At 42.1% G+C, this 18,094-nt stretch overlaps 1 protein-coding gene across 3 annotated transcripts in view; it reads right to left on the bottom strand.

The window, feature by feature from the left end:
- THADA (THADA armadillo repeat containing) overlaps positions 1-18,094 on the bottom strand; it is a 294,124-nt gene that overhangs the window by 67,631 nt on the left and 208,399 nt on the right. For all 3 annotated transcript variants that reach the window (XM_088796191.1, XM_019748640.3, XM_088796192.1), the window contains exon 31: positions 1,123-1,217. In XM_088796191.1, the coding sequence (XP_088652317.1) occupies positions 1,123-1,217 (95 nt within the window). The remainder of the gene's footprint in view (positions 1-1,122; positions 1,218-18,094) is intronic.

Below are 18,094 nucleotides of genomic sequence, written 5' to 3'. Positions count from 1 at the left end.
ACTATTAATAATTATGCTGAGACAAGAGGCATAAACTAGGACTGTTTTACAGCTATAAAACTATATGATCCTATTCTACCAAACGGATACAACAGCTACCCCTATGCAGGGATGCAGAGCTGATGAAAGTCCAGGCATGTTCTTATTACCTCTGCATGGCCACAGGGGCTTCGTGGGCTAATATGCATTGATCCGGGTGAGGCCGTTTCGCACCTCCCCCTCAAAGTATCTTAAATTGGTTTGAATTTGGGAACAGGGTTCCATATGGGCAGAGCTGAGCTCTGACAGCCTGAATATATTTACTGAAGACAACAAATCATTGACAGACTAAATTTAACAGAGGAAAGACCTGGCCTGCTTGTACTCAGAATCTGACTTTGTAATTGTAGCCTCCTTTAGACAGGCCTAATCAATTAGAAGAGGCTGATTTTAACCAGTTGTAGGCTCATTACCCTGCATTCCAGTTTGTGTTGACGAAAATCAGTTTCAGTCTGTGGCCTGGAACTCATGTACAGCACTTCCTGCGGCCTCTTATATAAACACATCAAAAAAATTTTTTATTTGGAGTTGCCCTTCTCCCTTTTAAGAAAACCACTTTGTGAATCACGATTAAAATAGAACAGTTGCATGTGGATCTGGGGCCCATACCAGGAAACATATATGACCAAGGAACACATATAAAGGGAGAGCTTAAGACAGCGAGGAGTGGATTTGAGACAGTCTCAAATATCCAGGCTCCAGCATTAAATGAGTCTAGTTCAGTTATCTCCACAGAATAGAACAGAAAAAACTCAGTTATTGAAAATAACGACCTTTCAAAGAAAATTCATGAAACAGGAAAGAGCCAAGGTCTTAGAAACACAGAGGATATCTGAGTAGACTCCACACTCTTCCCTGAACGACCAAACAGAAAATAAACAGGAAACTTCCAACCAAACAAGGACAAGATTCCTTGAGAAGCCTCTCTGAGAGAACCACATATATAGCACTATGTTTAATTTTGATGTGTGGTTAGTCTTAACAAAAGTAGGTGGGGAAGTGTGTGGTAGAGCCACTCAAAACCCCACCTACATTTCAAAAACCTGTAATCACTCCAAAATATGATATAACTATGAATCATACCTGGCTGGTTGCCTTTTGTGGGTTTGTCAAGGCAGCGAGTCAACAGGAAGAGAATATCAATATATACAGCTCTGGTCACCAAACATGGATTTTGCCTAGAAAGGGAAAGAACAGAAAATAAATGGATCTTTTCTCTCCCTGAGGCCTGGGTCACAGAAAAGATAAAATGGGTATTTTCTACCAGGCATGTCATGAGGCTTAGGGAGTTACAGCAAATGCTTTTAAAACAGATAATCACCAATGGTGAGAACACAGTAAATCAAGTGAGAAAATGAAGTCCTACAGCACGTGGTGAAGGCCAGGGCTAAGAGTGTACAAAACAGAAAAATTTCTACACCCTGGCTCCAAATAAAATAAACTGAAACAAACAAAAACCAATACCCTATCCCAGTTATTTGAAAATCAGGAGACAATTTAGAGGGAGGACTATATTCTATTATTTTCTTCTTAAGTGAACAAATTTAGGGGGAATATCATCGGTCATGAGCATCACCGATTCAACATTTTGGAGAAGGAGATCTGCATTCACAGATGACAAACCATACCTGTGGACTTAAAGTAACACACACACACACAAAAACAAACACACAAAAGCATTAACAAATACTGGAGCAGACATTCCTTTCCCAATAAATGGAATTTTTTCTTCTCTCAATAAATGGAGCATGTTCATTTTACTCTTTGACCCACACTCTGGAAAAAGTTAGTGGGCTTGCAATTAGGAGTCTAGATAAAAAAGAAAGAATGAAGACTTTCTTTTGAGAACAGCACTGAAAGTCCCTCGCTCTGAGCCTCAGTTCATCCTGACCATGCAAAGAGCCTAACCCTCCTTGGAGTACTAATAATTCAGCACAAGTAGTAAAAACAGTAGGGACAGATCTGGGTTTGAATCCTGGCTTTGCCATTGATTATCTCTGTGGCCTGAATCAGAATTCTGACCTATACAGAGGGAACCCCAATCACCTCTGTGAGTTACTGTGAGCACTCAGTGTGGCACAGCAAACGAGGACCACCCATCTCGGTGCCTGGCCATGGCAGAGGCTCCCTAAGTGTTCATTCCCTGCCCTTCTCTGCCTCCAGCATAAGATGAGGGAATGGCACAGTGTTCTGGCTAGTGGATTTGCATTTACATGATACCTAAACCCGTCCTTCTCATTCCCTGTAAGTGAACAGTTTACCATTTCCCTGGAGTTTATTCCCAGTCTATCCTGAATGGCACACATCCAAGGCTAGCATGTTCTAGCATGAAAAGCAAATCAGACACTTTTAATTTAAAATAAAACAAAACTGTCTTGTTTCAAGGTTCTCTGTTGCTGACCTGTCCCACTCACTGGCTTCACCTACAGTATCTGCTTGCTCCCTGGCTCCCACCTTGCTGTAACTCCTACTCTATATGCATACCTCATGTTTGGCCTAATTTCATACCTGCACCTGGTTATCTTTTAAAAATTAGTTTTTAAAAATAGGTAACACATGCATATGGCATAAGAATAATTCAAACAGTACACTGTACAAGAGGGCATGCAGTGAAAATTAAGTTCCTTTTCCATGCCCCCACCTATAGTCTGTTCCCTGAGGCAACCATTATTCCTACTTTCTAGTATATCCTTCCAGGCACATTCTATTCATTTATAAGCATCTATCTACGCTACCCACTTGTTTCTTTTTACACACACTAGTGGTTTACTATATATAGTAAGTCCTAACTTAACATCGTCAATAGGTTCTGCAACTTTAAGTGAAAGGACAAATAAGGAAACGAATTTGACCACAGGCTAATTGACATAAACATCTCATCAACATTATAATGAAATGATGTTAAACAACATTATCTGAGGACTTGCTGTACTAAGTTCTGAGCATTACGTTGTTTTCACCAATATACTTTGGATATCAGTCTATTAAAAACAGAGAGATTTGTCCTCTGTTTTTAATAGACTGATATCCAAACTATTTCATTTCATGGATGTAAACTGTTTCATTTCATGGATGTACCAATCCCCTATTGAAAGAATTCAGATTAAGACACTTTGCTGAAAGCAATGCTGTATTAAATATGTATGCACATCGGTTTTGTGCATATAAATGAGTACTCAGAGAGAATTTCCTAGAAGCTGAATAAAGCTTCCGGAATCAAGACATTTGCACATTTAAAATGTTGGTTGCTTTTTACAAGAGGCTCTCCAAAGAGACTGTACCAATTTCACCAACAGTGTGTAAGAATTCCAGTTTCCCCACAATCTGGCAAACACAGTGCATTATTAAACTCTTGATTTCTGCCAAAATGATAAATGAAAAATAATGTCTCATTGTTTTAAATTACAATTATTTTATTATAGGTGAGGTTGAACAATACTTCATATGCTTTTCAAAAAAGATACCTGAATTTCCTTTCTGTAAACTGTATTCAAATCCCACGTCCATTATGTTATTAGTCTTTTTCTTATTGATTTGTAGGAACTCTTTGTATATTAAGGAAATCTGTCCTTTTTCATGTGTTACAAATATGTTTTTGCAGTTTATATTTGTCTTTTAACTTTATTTATAATTTTATTTTGCAATTCAAAAATGTTTAGTTTTATGCAGTCAAATATATTAATTTTTTATTTATGTCCCCTGGGTTTTATGTCACACTAACCCTTCTCCAAGATTTTATACATATATGTAAATTTTTCACCATAGTTTCTTCTAGGACTTTACAGTTCTTTTTTTTTTTTTTAAGTAATTGCGGTTTTTGCAATTATTCTTAACCTTTTATTTTATTTATTTATTTTTTTTAAGGAGGGCACAGCTCATAGTGGCCCATGTGGGGATCGAGCTGGCAACCTTGATGTTACTAGCTCTAACCAACTGAGCTAACTGGCCAGCCCCCATTTTTGTTGTTGTTATTTAAAACTTTCATCTATTTGAAAAATTTCCCTCCAATCTTGCCCCTATCTTTTGTCTCTATCCAGTTTTCCCTAGGTCTCTCAATCATAACTTCCTGTCTAAGCTCTTCTACTCACTATGAAAAGCCCACAGTCTATGAAAACTTCTTCAATGATATTGTTTACAATTCTAGCATTTCCACTGTTTAACAGGTTGCACTTCTTCTTGCCAAAGAAAAGGTCACTCAAGAAAGAAAGTGAGAAAACCCACTGATGGTTAATGAATCATCAGATATTTAGCACAGGGCTGAGTAAATGGCCTGCAGATAGTAGATGGAATAGCTCCTGAGCTTTGAGTTAGGTGCTAGGAGGAAATACACAGGAGATGATTTGTGGTCTTAGAGAATGTCGTCTAGTTATCTAGGGGACAAAAATAAAGTCAAACTTTGGGACAGGAATTAAGGAGTTAAGAAAAAGAATATGTCAGGGTAGACTGGAGAAATATAAAGGGTAAATGAAGATGTAATTACACCTGAGCCGTGAAAAATGGGAAGAATTTAGACAAAGTTGACAAGGAAGGGCAATAGAGGTGGGAAGGAATTAGTCCATCTTGTCTAGGGACCTGGGGAGACCAGATTGAGAAGATAAGAGAATGTATTGGAAAGGTAGGAACAAGAGCAAGGCAAACCAGGCTTTCAGGAGATGGGATACTCTGTGCTAACTGGGTGCTTCTTGGTGTAAAAACGTACTGCCTGCTCCCATGTGACCTCATAGAGTAGCTTCTCATGCTGGATATTTTTCTGTTGGTGGAACCATAAGGGGAAGTTTTAGGGGAACTGGCTTGATTTTCAAGTCTGATGAGGAGCCTAGTTTCCATGAGATTTTTAGCTAAGTTAATACATATTTTTAAAATTTCTAAATGAATGTAGGAAAGGTTGGCAATCTGGGAAGCCCCCAGCCAGGCTGAAGTGCTCTGCTTCTTCTCTTGACCTGGTACAGGCTGGAGACCCTGCTCTCCTCGTGGAACACTTCAGGGACCACTCTGACCGCCCCCGTAACTGTGACGCTCTAGGCCAAGTCTTAGGTAGTCAACGACATCATGGGAGGCTCCCTTAAATGCTGCTGCTTTCGATTCCAGGAAAAAGAGAGGATCTGGATCACAGACAAGTCCCTCCATGGCTTCTCCTCCGAGACTGAGTCAGAGAGAAATTCTGGCATGCAGCCCACCGTTCATGGCTCCACCCGTGAGCACGCCACAGACACAGCCACAGCCATATAACATCCCTGTCTGGACTCAGAGTTGGGCTGCACTCTGAACTGGCTTCTAAGTCAGGAAAATAGTTTTTTTTCTCTTTCTTTTTTTCTCTCACTATTACTTGGTGTTTGTTCTGACTTGGAAATGGTACACTGTGAGTTCAGGGTGAGCCAGAGGTTTGTTCTCAGTCTGTCAAGCCACTTTGATGATGGGAATAGAATCCTGGGAAGAGCAAGCCAGCTGGACAGGAAACCAAGCCACAGGGTTTTGGTGGGCTCGGGGCTTTTTCCTACCCCCAGATGGAAAAACCCTGGCATGGGCCATGGTGTAATGAAGATTTAGAGTGTTTGAAAAAATCTGAAGTGGTCAGGGTCTAACAGATGGGCTGAAAACAGCATAACAGTGGCTTTAGAAGGAGTAGCAGGAATCAGGTACTAGGAGGACTAAGTGTACACATATAAAATGAAACAAAGGACTTGTTAAGAATCTTGCTTTCTCTCACCTTTTTAAATCATTTGTCCCTTGACAAATATCTGCCCAAGAACCTGATTAATACGTTTTTGCCTTGGGAAATCTCTGAACTTCATTAAACCTCCTGCCCTCTCTCCTGGAAATTGGGGGGAGGCAGAGGCAGGGCAGAGAGAGTAGAGCTTCCCAGACACGTCCACAATGGCCCTAGTGTCTAGAGGACAGCAGGAGCTCTTGGGAAATCTGTGATAAATTATTCACTTCTCCTGTCCTTTCTGGAATCCCAGTGGCTGCAGAGCTCTTGCACTGAGGCCCATTCATTCAGAAAACATTTACTAAGAGGTACTGAGAGCCAGGAATAGTGCCAGTGTGTGGAAATATGAAATGATTCAGGGACACTGTCACTGCCCTCAAGGAACTTAGAGTCCTGAATAATGTTTTTCAAACGGTAGGTTATGACCCATTTTGTTGGTTATGAAATCAACCAGTGGATGGAGACCAGTGTAAGAGAAAGGAAGGAAGAAAGGGAGGGAGGGAGGGGTAAGGAGGAAGGAAAAGGAAGGAGTGAGTGAGCTAGGGAAGGGAGGAAGGAGAAAAATATAATCAGAGTGCATCAAAGTAATAAAGGTAGCAGTGTTGTACTTGTAAAGTCCTGGCCCAGAATGAACTTACTTTTAATCAACTATCTTTGATGTAAGATGTAAAAAATTTATGAAAAATGCAGTAATTTTAAGTAAAAATATTGGTTGATTTGTTCTAACTCCTTTCTTTTTCTTTTCAGGTAATAAGCCACCCTACTTTATACTGAATGGTTTCAATAAGGTTATGCTTGGTATCCAAAATGATGGTGGATACGTTGAAAGAGAACATTCCTGAAATTAAATATGCTAAATCTTGAGTAAATTCCTCCTCTGTTGTATCTTTTTTTTTTTTTTTTTACAGACTGTTCATACCTTATATAGACAATATTAAAATTTCAAACTGTGCAAGATTTCATGTGTGTGTGTATACATATACACATACAGTACACACAGCACACAGACACACATTAGGTCCCACGTAAAATGTATTTTTTTGTTGTGAGTGGCTGTCAAACTTGAAAGCCACTAGCTTAGTAGAAGAAACATACAACAAATCATACTAGAGGATGATGGGAGGGGTTGACAAAGTGAAAATTAAAGATGGTGGAAGAGCCAACTGTTCCGTGCACCTGGGTGAGTCAGGAAGTCAGCGGGCAGAGAGCTGGAGAATGAGGAAGAGTCTGGGATCCACACCAGGTGCAGAGTGACCCTGGCAGGGGAAGCGCAGCATGTCCAAAGACTTGGGCACATGACACGTTTGGAGAATAACAAGAAGTGCAAAGGGAACATGAGAGGAAATGACAGATGAGTGACATGCCCCAAATAGGTGACCTTTAAGAGTTCCAAAAACTCCAAAGGGTTGAAATCTCCAGTGGCACCCCATTGACCCAATCCCCTCTAGTGAGCTGGGATCCTCATTCACTAGTGTGAAGCCTTGGTGGGCTCCGTGGAAGGGACAGACAGTTCACTTTGGACATACTAAACTCTTCCAGGAGAATGCACTGTCTGTCATCTTCAGAGGGCTGCTAACGGCTGTCCTGGCTTTAGGCTGCTAGTGTCTGTTAAGATCTCCAAGTCAAGAGACCGTATCTAGACTTCAACAGAGTCAGGGACTGAGGTCACTTCAGTCCCCAGAGAACTACTTACCCAGAGTCCTGATTAGATTCATGGCATGACTTTATTATCTAGAAACATTTCCTGAGCACCATGAGGGATATCCTACTTGAGACAGAAAAGGAGGGAGAGGACAAAATTCTGGCTTTGCAGAGCTTATGGTCTTATTATATGTGTGTGCGGTGGTGGTGGTGGTGGTGGTGGGGTGTATATGGAGAAAAACAAAATACACAAAGAGCAATCAGAGGGAATGTCATTGAGGAGGGATCTGGAGACATGGAAAGATTTGGCCAGTGAAAGGAAAGAAGGAATTCTCTAGGCAGGAGAGTTCATTGGAGCAAAGATACAAAGGTGGTAACCTGTTCGCCACATTCAGGGAAGAATGCAGACCAGAAAATCAAATAGGTGCAGCTGACAAGCTTGGTGACTTAGGATGACCCTGGTCTCGAGTCCTAGCAGGGGCTCATCACAACCCACTGCATACTCTTCCTCTAATGTTGCCTCCTACCCAGGCCCACTCCTACCCAGGCCTGCTCCTACCCAGGCCTCTTCTGTCCTCAACCAGTGAGCAAAAAAGCACTTGCAGCCTCTTACCATAGAGCCAGCAGTGGAGTTAATGACGCTGTTATCCTGGGGACCACCCCCAGGCCCCAGATAGACTGGTAAGAAGAGAACCAGAAATGAGAGGGAAAGTGAGTGGGGAATAAGGGGAGCGAAGGCAGGTGAGAAATGGGGTGAAGGGGGGAAGAGAAACATAAGGAGTGAGGGAGAGTGTTAGTCAAGGGAGAGGGGAAAATAGTCTATAACATGTTCCCACATCCTGCCATGATGCCCCCACTTGACAATGTCCAGCCACAACACATCCTTTATTTAAAACTCACTTCAAAGTCTATCCTGTAGGAAACTTTCCCTGACCAACCATCAGAAAACAGCCTCTGAGGACAAACTGAATGGCTGACTTGACACAGGACATTTGGTTGACCTTCCTTTGGCCCCCCAGAGATCCCAGAGGTGGCCATCTTTGTGGTCCTAGGCAGTTCAAGTCTCTGCAACGGTAACTGTCTGCAGACCAGACGCAACTTCTCCTTACACTCGGTTACAAAGGAAGAGCTGCTGCGGTTAGGAGCCAGGAGGTACTTCTTTGATGTAGGCCACATGAAGTCACATAAATGTGGAAGTGTAAATTAAATAAAAAGAACCCCTTTCTCCCCTCTGATTTCCATTTTTACCACAGCCCCCAGCCAAGCAACCATCATATGGCATTCTTAGAGAAACAATAGGGGATTTGTTTAAACCAAGATGCCAAATGGTCATGAATTGCAGAATATACATTTTTAAACAAGCTATTTTCCCCCACTCTAACATCCAGAATTTAGATCGGCACGCGGGGCCAGCTGGCAGCAGCATGCAGGGCCTGGCTGGCTACTCGGGGCTGCTCGTTTACCTTGCCCTCCCTTGGGGGGTGGGGTAACGGCAGAACTGCATTTTTATATTATGCTCCAATTTCTATCCAGCCTTTCTTGGTCTGGAGCTTTGCAAGTGTTTATACTCATAACCCACATATATAAGCTGCCCCGTAGCCCTCCTACTTGGATTTTCCTTTTAAAGTGAAGCCATCTTCGTGCCCTGCTCTGGTGGTTGACCAGTTTATGGGGAATTCTTACTGAGCTGCCATGCACAAAGCAAGAGAAACATGAGCTGTGAGTCTGTCCCGGAAGGAACCAAATGTCCTAGCCATGCCCTACTGAGCACAGGGGCTTTCCCTGGAAAAGCAGTTTTTGTTCCTGGGATGGAAAACGAGGGCCTTAGCCATTTTACCAGGGTCCCGAGTAGGAACTCAGCACGGCCCAGGCAGTCTGCAGAAGGCACTGGAGCACGTCTTAGGTCTGGGTTGAAGCCACAGCCACCTCTGCTTCCCTGGGAACGCCACTGCTTGAGAGGTGCCCATGACCCCAATGCCAAGGCTTTGCCTTTTCTCTCCGTTCAGGCTCACCTGCCTTCTCAGAGGGCCCCCAGGGAGCCTCCCACACCCCAGAGGCCTTCATATTTTTCCATCTTTCTATGAGGCATCTTTTTCTCATTAATGTACTAACACTCAAGTTATGTGCAGAGAATGAGGAAAAAGAGACCTTGTGTGGGGCTTGGGATTTGTTCAAAGCCTGGGGAAACCGTTTTAGAGGGTGTATGTTTTTTATTCTTTTTATGAGAGATGCATGTTTCCCCCCCTCTGTGACTTGTTTAAAAGCAAAGTTTAATATGCTGCCAGAGAAATTGCTGGTTAATAACTTAATAAGCTATGTGCTAGGAATTATGGGAGAAAAGTAGTATCCAAGAGAACTTTTATTGTACAGTTTGGGGCTTGGAGGATATATAGCTTCAGTTATTACATAAAATGTTAACAGAAGTCCCCTTTCTTTTCAAACCTTACTTTCTCCCTAGGATTACAGAAAAGGATAAATAAGTGATGTGAATGGAAACTTCTAGAAGCTGCATGAGGCGTCTGTATGTGGATCCCAAGGTGAGACTTTCTAACAGCGCAGTCAACAGAACTGTGCTAATGTGAACTTGGCAAAATACACAGTTGGAAATTAGCGCTGGCAATAATAGTAATAATGATAATAATATCAACTTCACTTTATTAAAAGTTTTATCTTTAAGAAAGATTCTTGTTTTATCTTTGTAACATTCTTAAGAGAGAAGAAAAATATTATGACTTTTAAAAGGCATCATTGTTCCCATCTTTACAAATCCACAAAGCAGCTCATATAGCTCAAGTGACCTACCAAAGATCAGGGCAAAAACCAAGAATAGAATCAAGGTTTTCTAGACAAATTGTATCTGTGTGTCCCAAACACACTCAGATGAAAAGTGAGACACTGTGCCAAACAATCGGAGTATTTTGGTTTGTGGCCACACGCTCTGGTGTTGTGTCCTCGCGGCCAGTCTGGTGAAATGCGAGGCTCCCAGCACAGCTGTTTCCGTGAGGGCCAACATAAAGGCCTATTTTCAACACGGCCGATTATGCTGAGAAAGAACTTAATGATCTGACAATAGATATTCCTATGTTTGCTTCACTGTTTTATACTTTCACACCCATTACTTATCCTTCCCTGCCCTCATCTATTTCACACCATCATTTTTGAGCTTCCCACTTGACAGATAAAAACTAAAGATCCCTCAAATTACAGGCCACCCAAATAGCTGAGCAGGAACCAGAACTCAGACTTGCTAACTCGACCTCTCTTCAACATCAGGGAGGGGTATTCACAGGCAAGAGGCTTTTCCATTCACTGAGTGCCTCTCAAAGTGACCCTCCCTCTCGTTGGGAACAGAGGGTCCCTGCTGGCCCAGGGTGAGAGCTCTGGAATAAACTCTTGCAGTTGCGTGGGAAGGGGTTATTTTCAGAGGCCTACAGGCCAGTCCATTGGCCAACAAAGCCTGGGCATCACTGGTAGCAGGGGGGCAGGAAGGACAGTGAGGCTTTGGAGGGTCTCTCTCAAAGCTGCTTCCTTTGCTCATTCATATAAGACCAGCCCACATGCCCCACAAGCCCTCCTGGAGGCAGCCTGAAGCCTGGCCACTCAGGGCAAATGTACCAGGTCTGAATCAGTTCAGGAGGAGGGTGGAGAAGCAGGAGGCCCCGCTAGGCCTAAAGAAGCCCTTCCGCCAGGTGTGCGTGCTGCCTGAAAGCCTGCCTTCATTGCTGCTGACCTTAGTTTAAAGGTACTGTCTCCAGAAGATCACTACTGAAAAACAGTTGTACGACCCAGGAGAATAAACTTATTTACATATTAGAACTTAGTAACATGTTAGCATGATTTATTGGTCAGATCAAGCAGCAGTCAGCAGCTCAGAGTGGATTTCTGAGGAAAGGGGATCTAGAAACCTAAGTAATGACGGCAAGAAAGTCTAGAGCACGAGGAGGGCAGCGCTGGAGAGAGAGTCCTGGGCAGCCCAAAGGCACAGTGTTGCAGTATTTTCTATGAGGATGATCAGGCTGCAGTAGGGGAAGAAAGTGGTTCAAGAGGCAAAAAACAAATTTGCTATTTACCTTCCTAACTTGGGCCATCTCCAGAGCCAGCCACATCTGTCAAGTAGGAAGAAATCACCTGCTCTCTTGTGTTTATTTCCTTGCCTACAAATACTGGTTTGGATTAGATCCTTGTTTGACATAGGGAGTCAGAGTGCTCCTTTCAGTCTCTTTTGGGGCTCCCAATGCGGGTGGGCCTCCAGGCCCCCATCCCAGCTTGTGCCGTATTTCCCAATTCTTCTACCTTCAACATCTTGAACTTCCACTTATGCTTCTGTTTGAAGAAAGGATTCCATTGGATTAGATGATCTCTAAATGCCCTTTCCTGCTATAAATTCTGTGGTTCTATGGTCCTCTTAGCAATATTGAGAAGATGCACCACGCAGCACCTCTATTCCCATTACTGGTGGCCCAGGCCAAAAGCAAGGGCTTCCAGGTGACAGACAGTTGGTGGGTTGCTATTAGGGAACTTTTGGTAACCCCCAGGAAGGGCTGGGAATTTTGCTGATCAGTGGGAGAGGCTGGAAAGATTTAATACACGCTGCAGTGTATCTCATGTGCTTGGAGACAGCAGCCTATTTCCCAGTGTGAGCTTGAGCTTACTGACTGCCTTTTAACTCTTGGATCAAATCCAAATTCCTCTGGCTGACATTTAAGGCCTGCCACAACTAGTCTCTTATCAAATCTTGTACTGCTGTCCAAAACACACCAGGTCTTCTTCAGCTCTATCCTCTCACTGGCCCACAATATATCACATGCATTCTCTACATACAGGGTGACACTGCACGTGTTGTCCACCATCTTGAAATGCTCTTTCCCACCACTTCTGGTGTTTCTAAATCACATCCATGCCCTAAGACCCATCTCAAATACCTTCCCTAGAAAGCCTTCCCTGACGACCCAAACCCACATTCTTTTCTGAATTCCTGTGCTTACTATATGTGCTACAGAATTAGAAATTCTATATGAACATCACTGTTGGTTGTTTCACATGGATAAGTTTTCTTTTCCACTAGATTGGACAATCACTAAACTCTGATAACAGAGACTCTACTATACATGACTAAAGTGGTTCCTATAAGCTGAGCACTGTACGAAGAGTCCTGCCTTTGTACTTAGGCAATGAGACCTTCACAATTTATTTAGCTACACAGGCTCTATACCAGTATAACCTCACTCAATTCTACCAAGAAAATTAACCTTTCTAACAGTTAAATCTCACCGAGTCTTTAAAAACTCCCTCCTAGAAGAGTTCCTTGACATTCCACCCCCCACAAGCTGGCTCCTGTAACACACTCTGACCTCATTCCAGCGTTTACCTATTCTTACTTATTTATAGCTTATTAAATCCATACCTTATTTACTTGGTTTTTGAAATAGGGACGATATCATTCATGTCTGTTTCCCACTGTGCCTACAACACTGCTTTGTACTGGTTGTGAATCTGAACTGTCTTGAGTTCATTGGAAATGGCTCCAAGAAGGTAACCAAGGTGTTGATTTATCCAAAAGATGTTATAAGCTAAAGGAAAAAAACAACGCAGTATATCAGTTTTACCTAATATTGTATTGAGGACACTTAAGCCTGCATTCCCTTACAAGCTACGCAATGACAACATTGCCCAAATCTCCAACAGTAAGACCCCAATAAACCAACAGCTACAAGTGGAGCAAGAGATATTTCTGAGCCCTTTATCAAATGAATTACCACCTCCAGGTTAGATTTCCAGATATCTATATTCAAAAATAGAAAGCATCAGCAGTTGGGGATTGAATTCTTAATGTACAGTTGCATAAAAGGACTATTTTTATTTTTCACTGCAGTATGAAGAAACTTCGATCTTGGGCAACTCGCTCACAGGCTCAGTTTAGCATAGTGACCACTTCTGACTGCTCTTACCCAACTAGTTTCCATAAGCTCAGCCTATGAACAAGACATACCTCATATATTCTCAAGCTTCGCTTCCTCTCAAACAGCTCATTCTTTCAAGACTTGACATATTTTTAAAGGAATATCTAATGAAGAAAATGTTTTGCACCTTGTCCATTGGTTTGGGTTAAAATATGTTAACTTCATGTTTTTTCTGTTTTTGAAAATACAAACAGGATCTCATCCTGAGATATCATGACCTTAAACATTCCTGAGAAGTCTGAAAGGGAAGCGAACAAATGTCAACAAGCTTGGGTCTAAAATACACCAACTTCATTTCTCTCATCACTCAAATATGCATGAGGCTCAAGGAGGCTTCGAACAAGCTGAACTGGAGATTAAAGAGGGGTCCTAATGAGAACCTCCCTCTGCAATAAAATCTGGGGGTTGAAAGAGAAGCAATTAAAAAAAAGTGGGGTGGAGGGGAGTAGTGGGAGAACTTTTATTTTGATGAAAAAGAAAAAGAAAGAGTGAAGAAGAAACCAACCAAAAGCAAAACCCAAACCCCAGCAATGCCTGGAAACTTGCTATGTAACTAACCACCCTGTTCAAACTTGCTTCCCTTCAAGTTTTGGCAGGGACCACAAATGATAGCCTTAAAATACCACATGATCATCTGAACATTTTAACCATCCTTCTTGACTGGATTCATTTCAGTGGCTTGGGAGTGAAACAGCAACCTGCAGCTGTGGCAAAGGACTGAGGCCTCTATTTCAAGTATAGCAGTTACGAAAGAAGGACCTCTTACTTTGGAAGGGGACCAGTCCCAGAGGCATGAGGGATTTGGGAAGGGCTGAGGGACAGTGGGAAAATGGAATCAGACCTAAGCCCCAGTATTTCTGCCTGGGAAGTGTAGTCTCTTGTGTGAATAAATCTGGTGGTTAGAAAATAAACGCTGTTTTCAGCTGTAAAGCAAAACAGAATCCTAAACCAGAACTTCTGCAGCTGGCCACAGACCCCTCCCCCGGGGCAGAACTGGGATTGCCACACAAAAGCAAGCCCTAGCTTCGTCTCTATAAGCATATTTTTCCTTACAACATTTAAATCCAAGGCCCTCAAGGAACATACCATTCAGCTTAGTGGGGACAAGTAAGTAAGAGAGAAAATGGGGAGAAGAGATGAGAGCATGGATAAGGCGGTGTGCAGGGAAGGAGATGGGGAAGTGACTAGAAGTATTTGCAGCAGGGCAATGGAGGAGTAGATAAGGAGGACATGGAGGAGGGAGCAGGGGTGTCAGGAGCCCTGAGGGGGAAGCTGTATAGGAAAGTGGATGCATCATACAGTTAATGATGTTTACAAATAAGAACTTGGGGTAACAAATCATTAGGTCTAGTACAAAGAGCTGGTCTTCAACAAACATGAGCTCCCTCCACCATCTCTTCCCATCAACCCCCATCACCACTGTTTTATTCAAAAATGTGTTTCCCAAGGTTGTTTCCCTTGTAACCTTGGGGCCTGTTTTTATATTCCTGAGAGCCTGTTTTTCTCACCAGAATATCAGACTGTTATTTTTCAAAATGATAAACACTGCATGCCAACAAAGCATTGGTCCTACCCCAGACACCGAGGCCACTGGGATGGCTGCCCAGACAAGGGAGTGAGGACTCCCCACTGAGAGCCCTGAAGGGGACCCTGCGGCCCCTCAGTGCAGGTCATCCCAGGTGGATGGGGAAAGAATTCTGGGCTGACCCCTTCAGTAGCCTCAGTCCTGTTCTGAGGCCCCAAGCTCCAGTTACAGCCCTTGAGAGTGACGGTGTGAACGTGGGTGTATTCCAAAGAAGTGGCTGGATGATCATGGTGACTGGTACTCTGAGCCTTGGCCTCGAAACGTGTACTGTGTCCCAGCATCCGAATCGCCTGGGAGCTTGTCAGAAATGCAGGGTCTCAGGTAATCCACACCGCCCCCCGCTTCCCGCCTGACCTAATGAATGAGAGTCTTCATTTTAGGAGATCGTCAGGTGATTCACATGAAGGCTATGGTCTGAGAAGCACTGTTCTGAAGAAAGCTTAATTACTGCCATCAGCAGCCTTGACATAGAAACACTGGACAGATGGAGGCAATGTGGTCCAGCAGAAACAGCCTGATGATGAGCAGGGAACTGAGTCCTCAACAAATGCTAGCTGCTGTAGGTAGGTTCTCAGCCCTGGTCAGCTGTGTGCAAACACAAATCCTCCGGCCCCGCTGAGCTGCACGCTCCCATATGCGCAGGGATGGGAGTGGACTACAACATACTGGACTCTTTCCGGTTCTGAAGTTCTAGGTCAATGATTCTGTTTGACAAGACTCCACTTAGTTGTCCTCTCTACACTGCAGTTGTAGTTTTAATAAATAGCTGCACTATTTAATAGAGCCTGGCACACAGTGGGGCTCAATCAGTATTTGTTGAATGAAGTGTTACATGTAGAGTCTATTCTACTTAAGCCTCATCTCAAAAAATGAAAATGTGCCATGAACTTCTAGGACAATAGGCCATCCCAGAGTATCAGGTTGAAAGGGCACTTTTGAGAGCAACTGACAAAATATCTTGCTAAGGCAGCTTTTCAGTAACCAGCCTCAGAAATTCACCCGTATATGAAACAGTAGTGTGTCCCTTCACACTGGCACATCTGTGGAATGAAAAGTTTCGTGGTTGTCTCTCCCGGGTAGCAGGCTAGAGAAACAGTCATTCCATCTTTCTTCAATGAATCTTTGGTCTCAGAAGAAAAATACAAGTGTCCTCTAGCATGTCAGCTATTTTACCCAATGTTCATCTTTTACGGTCTCCCTCAGGGAGATGGGAGATAAAAGAATGCACAAGAAAACATCAGTTCTCAATCTGGCTGCATTTTAGAATCTCCTGGAGAGTTTTAAAAATAACAGTGCTTGGGCCACACCCTAAACCAAAAAAAAAAAAAAAAAAAGCCAACCCAGAAATTCTGGAGGTGGGGCCTGGCATCAGTAGGTTTTAAAACCTCTCCAGATGATCTAATATGCAGCCATCAGCCAATCTGGTACTTAACAAATGCCAATACCAAGAATCACAAACTCCTCATTCTGTGGGAGCTCAGCAGGTAACCCAATGAGCGAAATGGCTGGGAGGGGACAGGGGTGAAGTACAGAGAGCATGGTCTCTCAAGAGAGGACCAGCAATAGTTAGTTCCGGTCCACTGCAGGATGTGGGAATTTGGCCTGGTGTTGCCAGATTAAAAAAAAAAAAATCTGGAAATCCTGATTTACTGTGAAATCTCCTAATTTTTAAATGCTAGCAACTAATTATACATATGGAGGGTGCCAAAAAAATGTATACACATTTTAAGAAGGGAAAAAAACTGTATTAAAATTGTAATACTCAACATACACAGATAACAAAAGATGAATACAAGTCATGTGTATACATTTTTTTGGCACCCCTGGGGTGTGAGTGTGAGCGCGTGTATATATGTATATATACGTATATATATTTATAATTATATAACTATATAGTTATATAAATACTTGTATTTTATATATATATATATATATATATATGTATGTATGTATATGTTTGAACCCTACTCAAGTCAATGAAAACACGTCTATGGCCAATTTGACCTCAGTGAATTGTCAGTGTGACCTGTCTGGCTCAGAGTGCACAATATACCCAGGTCTGAGCAGTGCCCCACGGACAGCTCAGGAGAAGGCTGTTTATTAAGCTAAATAAAATAAAACGCTCAAGTATGTCAGCTTCCATCTCTGAAAAGTAGGAAGTAAAAATTGAAACAAATATCTATGTATTTTTTACTTCTCTGTTAACTTATGCCAAGCTGAAATGCTGACTAAACTGGGTGTCTTATACACAGGGTTTGTCTCTTCAGTTGTTTTACTGCAGAAAAATTTTTTTATACTAAGATTAAAAAGATTTTCTTTTTCTAGGGGGGATTTGAGAACAGTTAATGAAATAATATGAATCTCCTAAACAGAGGTTGGCATGCAGAAGGCATCTAAAAAGGAAAGGAAAAATTTCCTTAACCTAATTTTAAAAATCTTAGTTAAAATATTGGTGGAGGTCTTCCATGTACTATTGGTGGAAAGATGAACTGATATATCGCTTTTAGAAATCAATCTGGCAGTGTGTATCAAGACCCTTCAAAATTTTCATATCCTCTCAATTAATTAATTTATTATATTTCTGGACTTCAAATCCAAAGTAATAACCCACAGTCACATACAATCACACATACCCATGCACACATAACAATCACATTTACAATTTTTCAGTGGACTGATATTTATGACATAAAAAAATGAGAAACAAACTGAATGGAGCAATCGTTAGGTAAACTTAATGACATTATTCAGGTGACAAAAATATGCTACCTTTAACATGATATTTTCAAAGATTGCTTTTCTAATTCAAAGACAAGCAAAAGTATTTTATTTTCAGAGATGTATAGGTGGTAAAATTAGGAAGTAAAGCAAAGAAATAATTATAAAAAAGTCAGGACAGTGATAACCTCAGAGGAATGACAGTGTACAAAGAGTTTTTTTTAATGTTTGTTGTTAAAATTTTTTAAATTGTGGTGAAACATACATAATATAAAATTTACCATCTTAACTATTTTAACTATTCTTCATTTCAGTAATGCTAATCACATTCATACTGATATACAACCAATCTTCAGAACTTTTTTCATCTTGGAATACCAAAACTCTGTACTCATTAAACACTAATTCCTCACTGCCTCCTCGCCCACTCTCAGCCCCTGGCAA

This window comes from Rhinolophus sinicus, chromosome 2 (genome assembly GCF_057876585.1).
Source record: "Rhinolophus sinicus isolate RSI-liver-muscle chromosome 2, RSI-T2T, whole genome shotgun sequence".
NCBI lineage: Eukaryota > Metazoa > Chordata > Mammalia > Chiroptera > Rhinolophidae > Rhinolophus > Rhinolophus sinicus.
The sequence above is the reverse complement of the archived record's forward strand: the minus strand, read 5'-3'. Positions and strand labels throughout refer to the sequence as shown.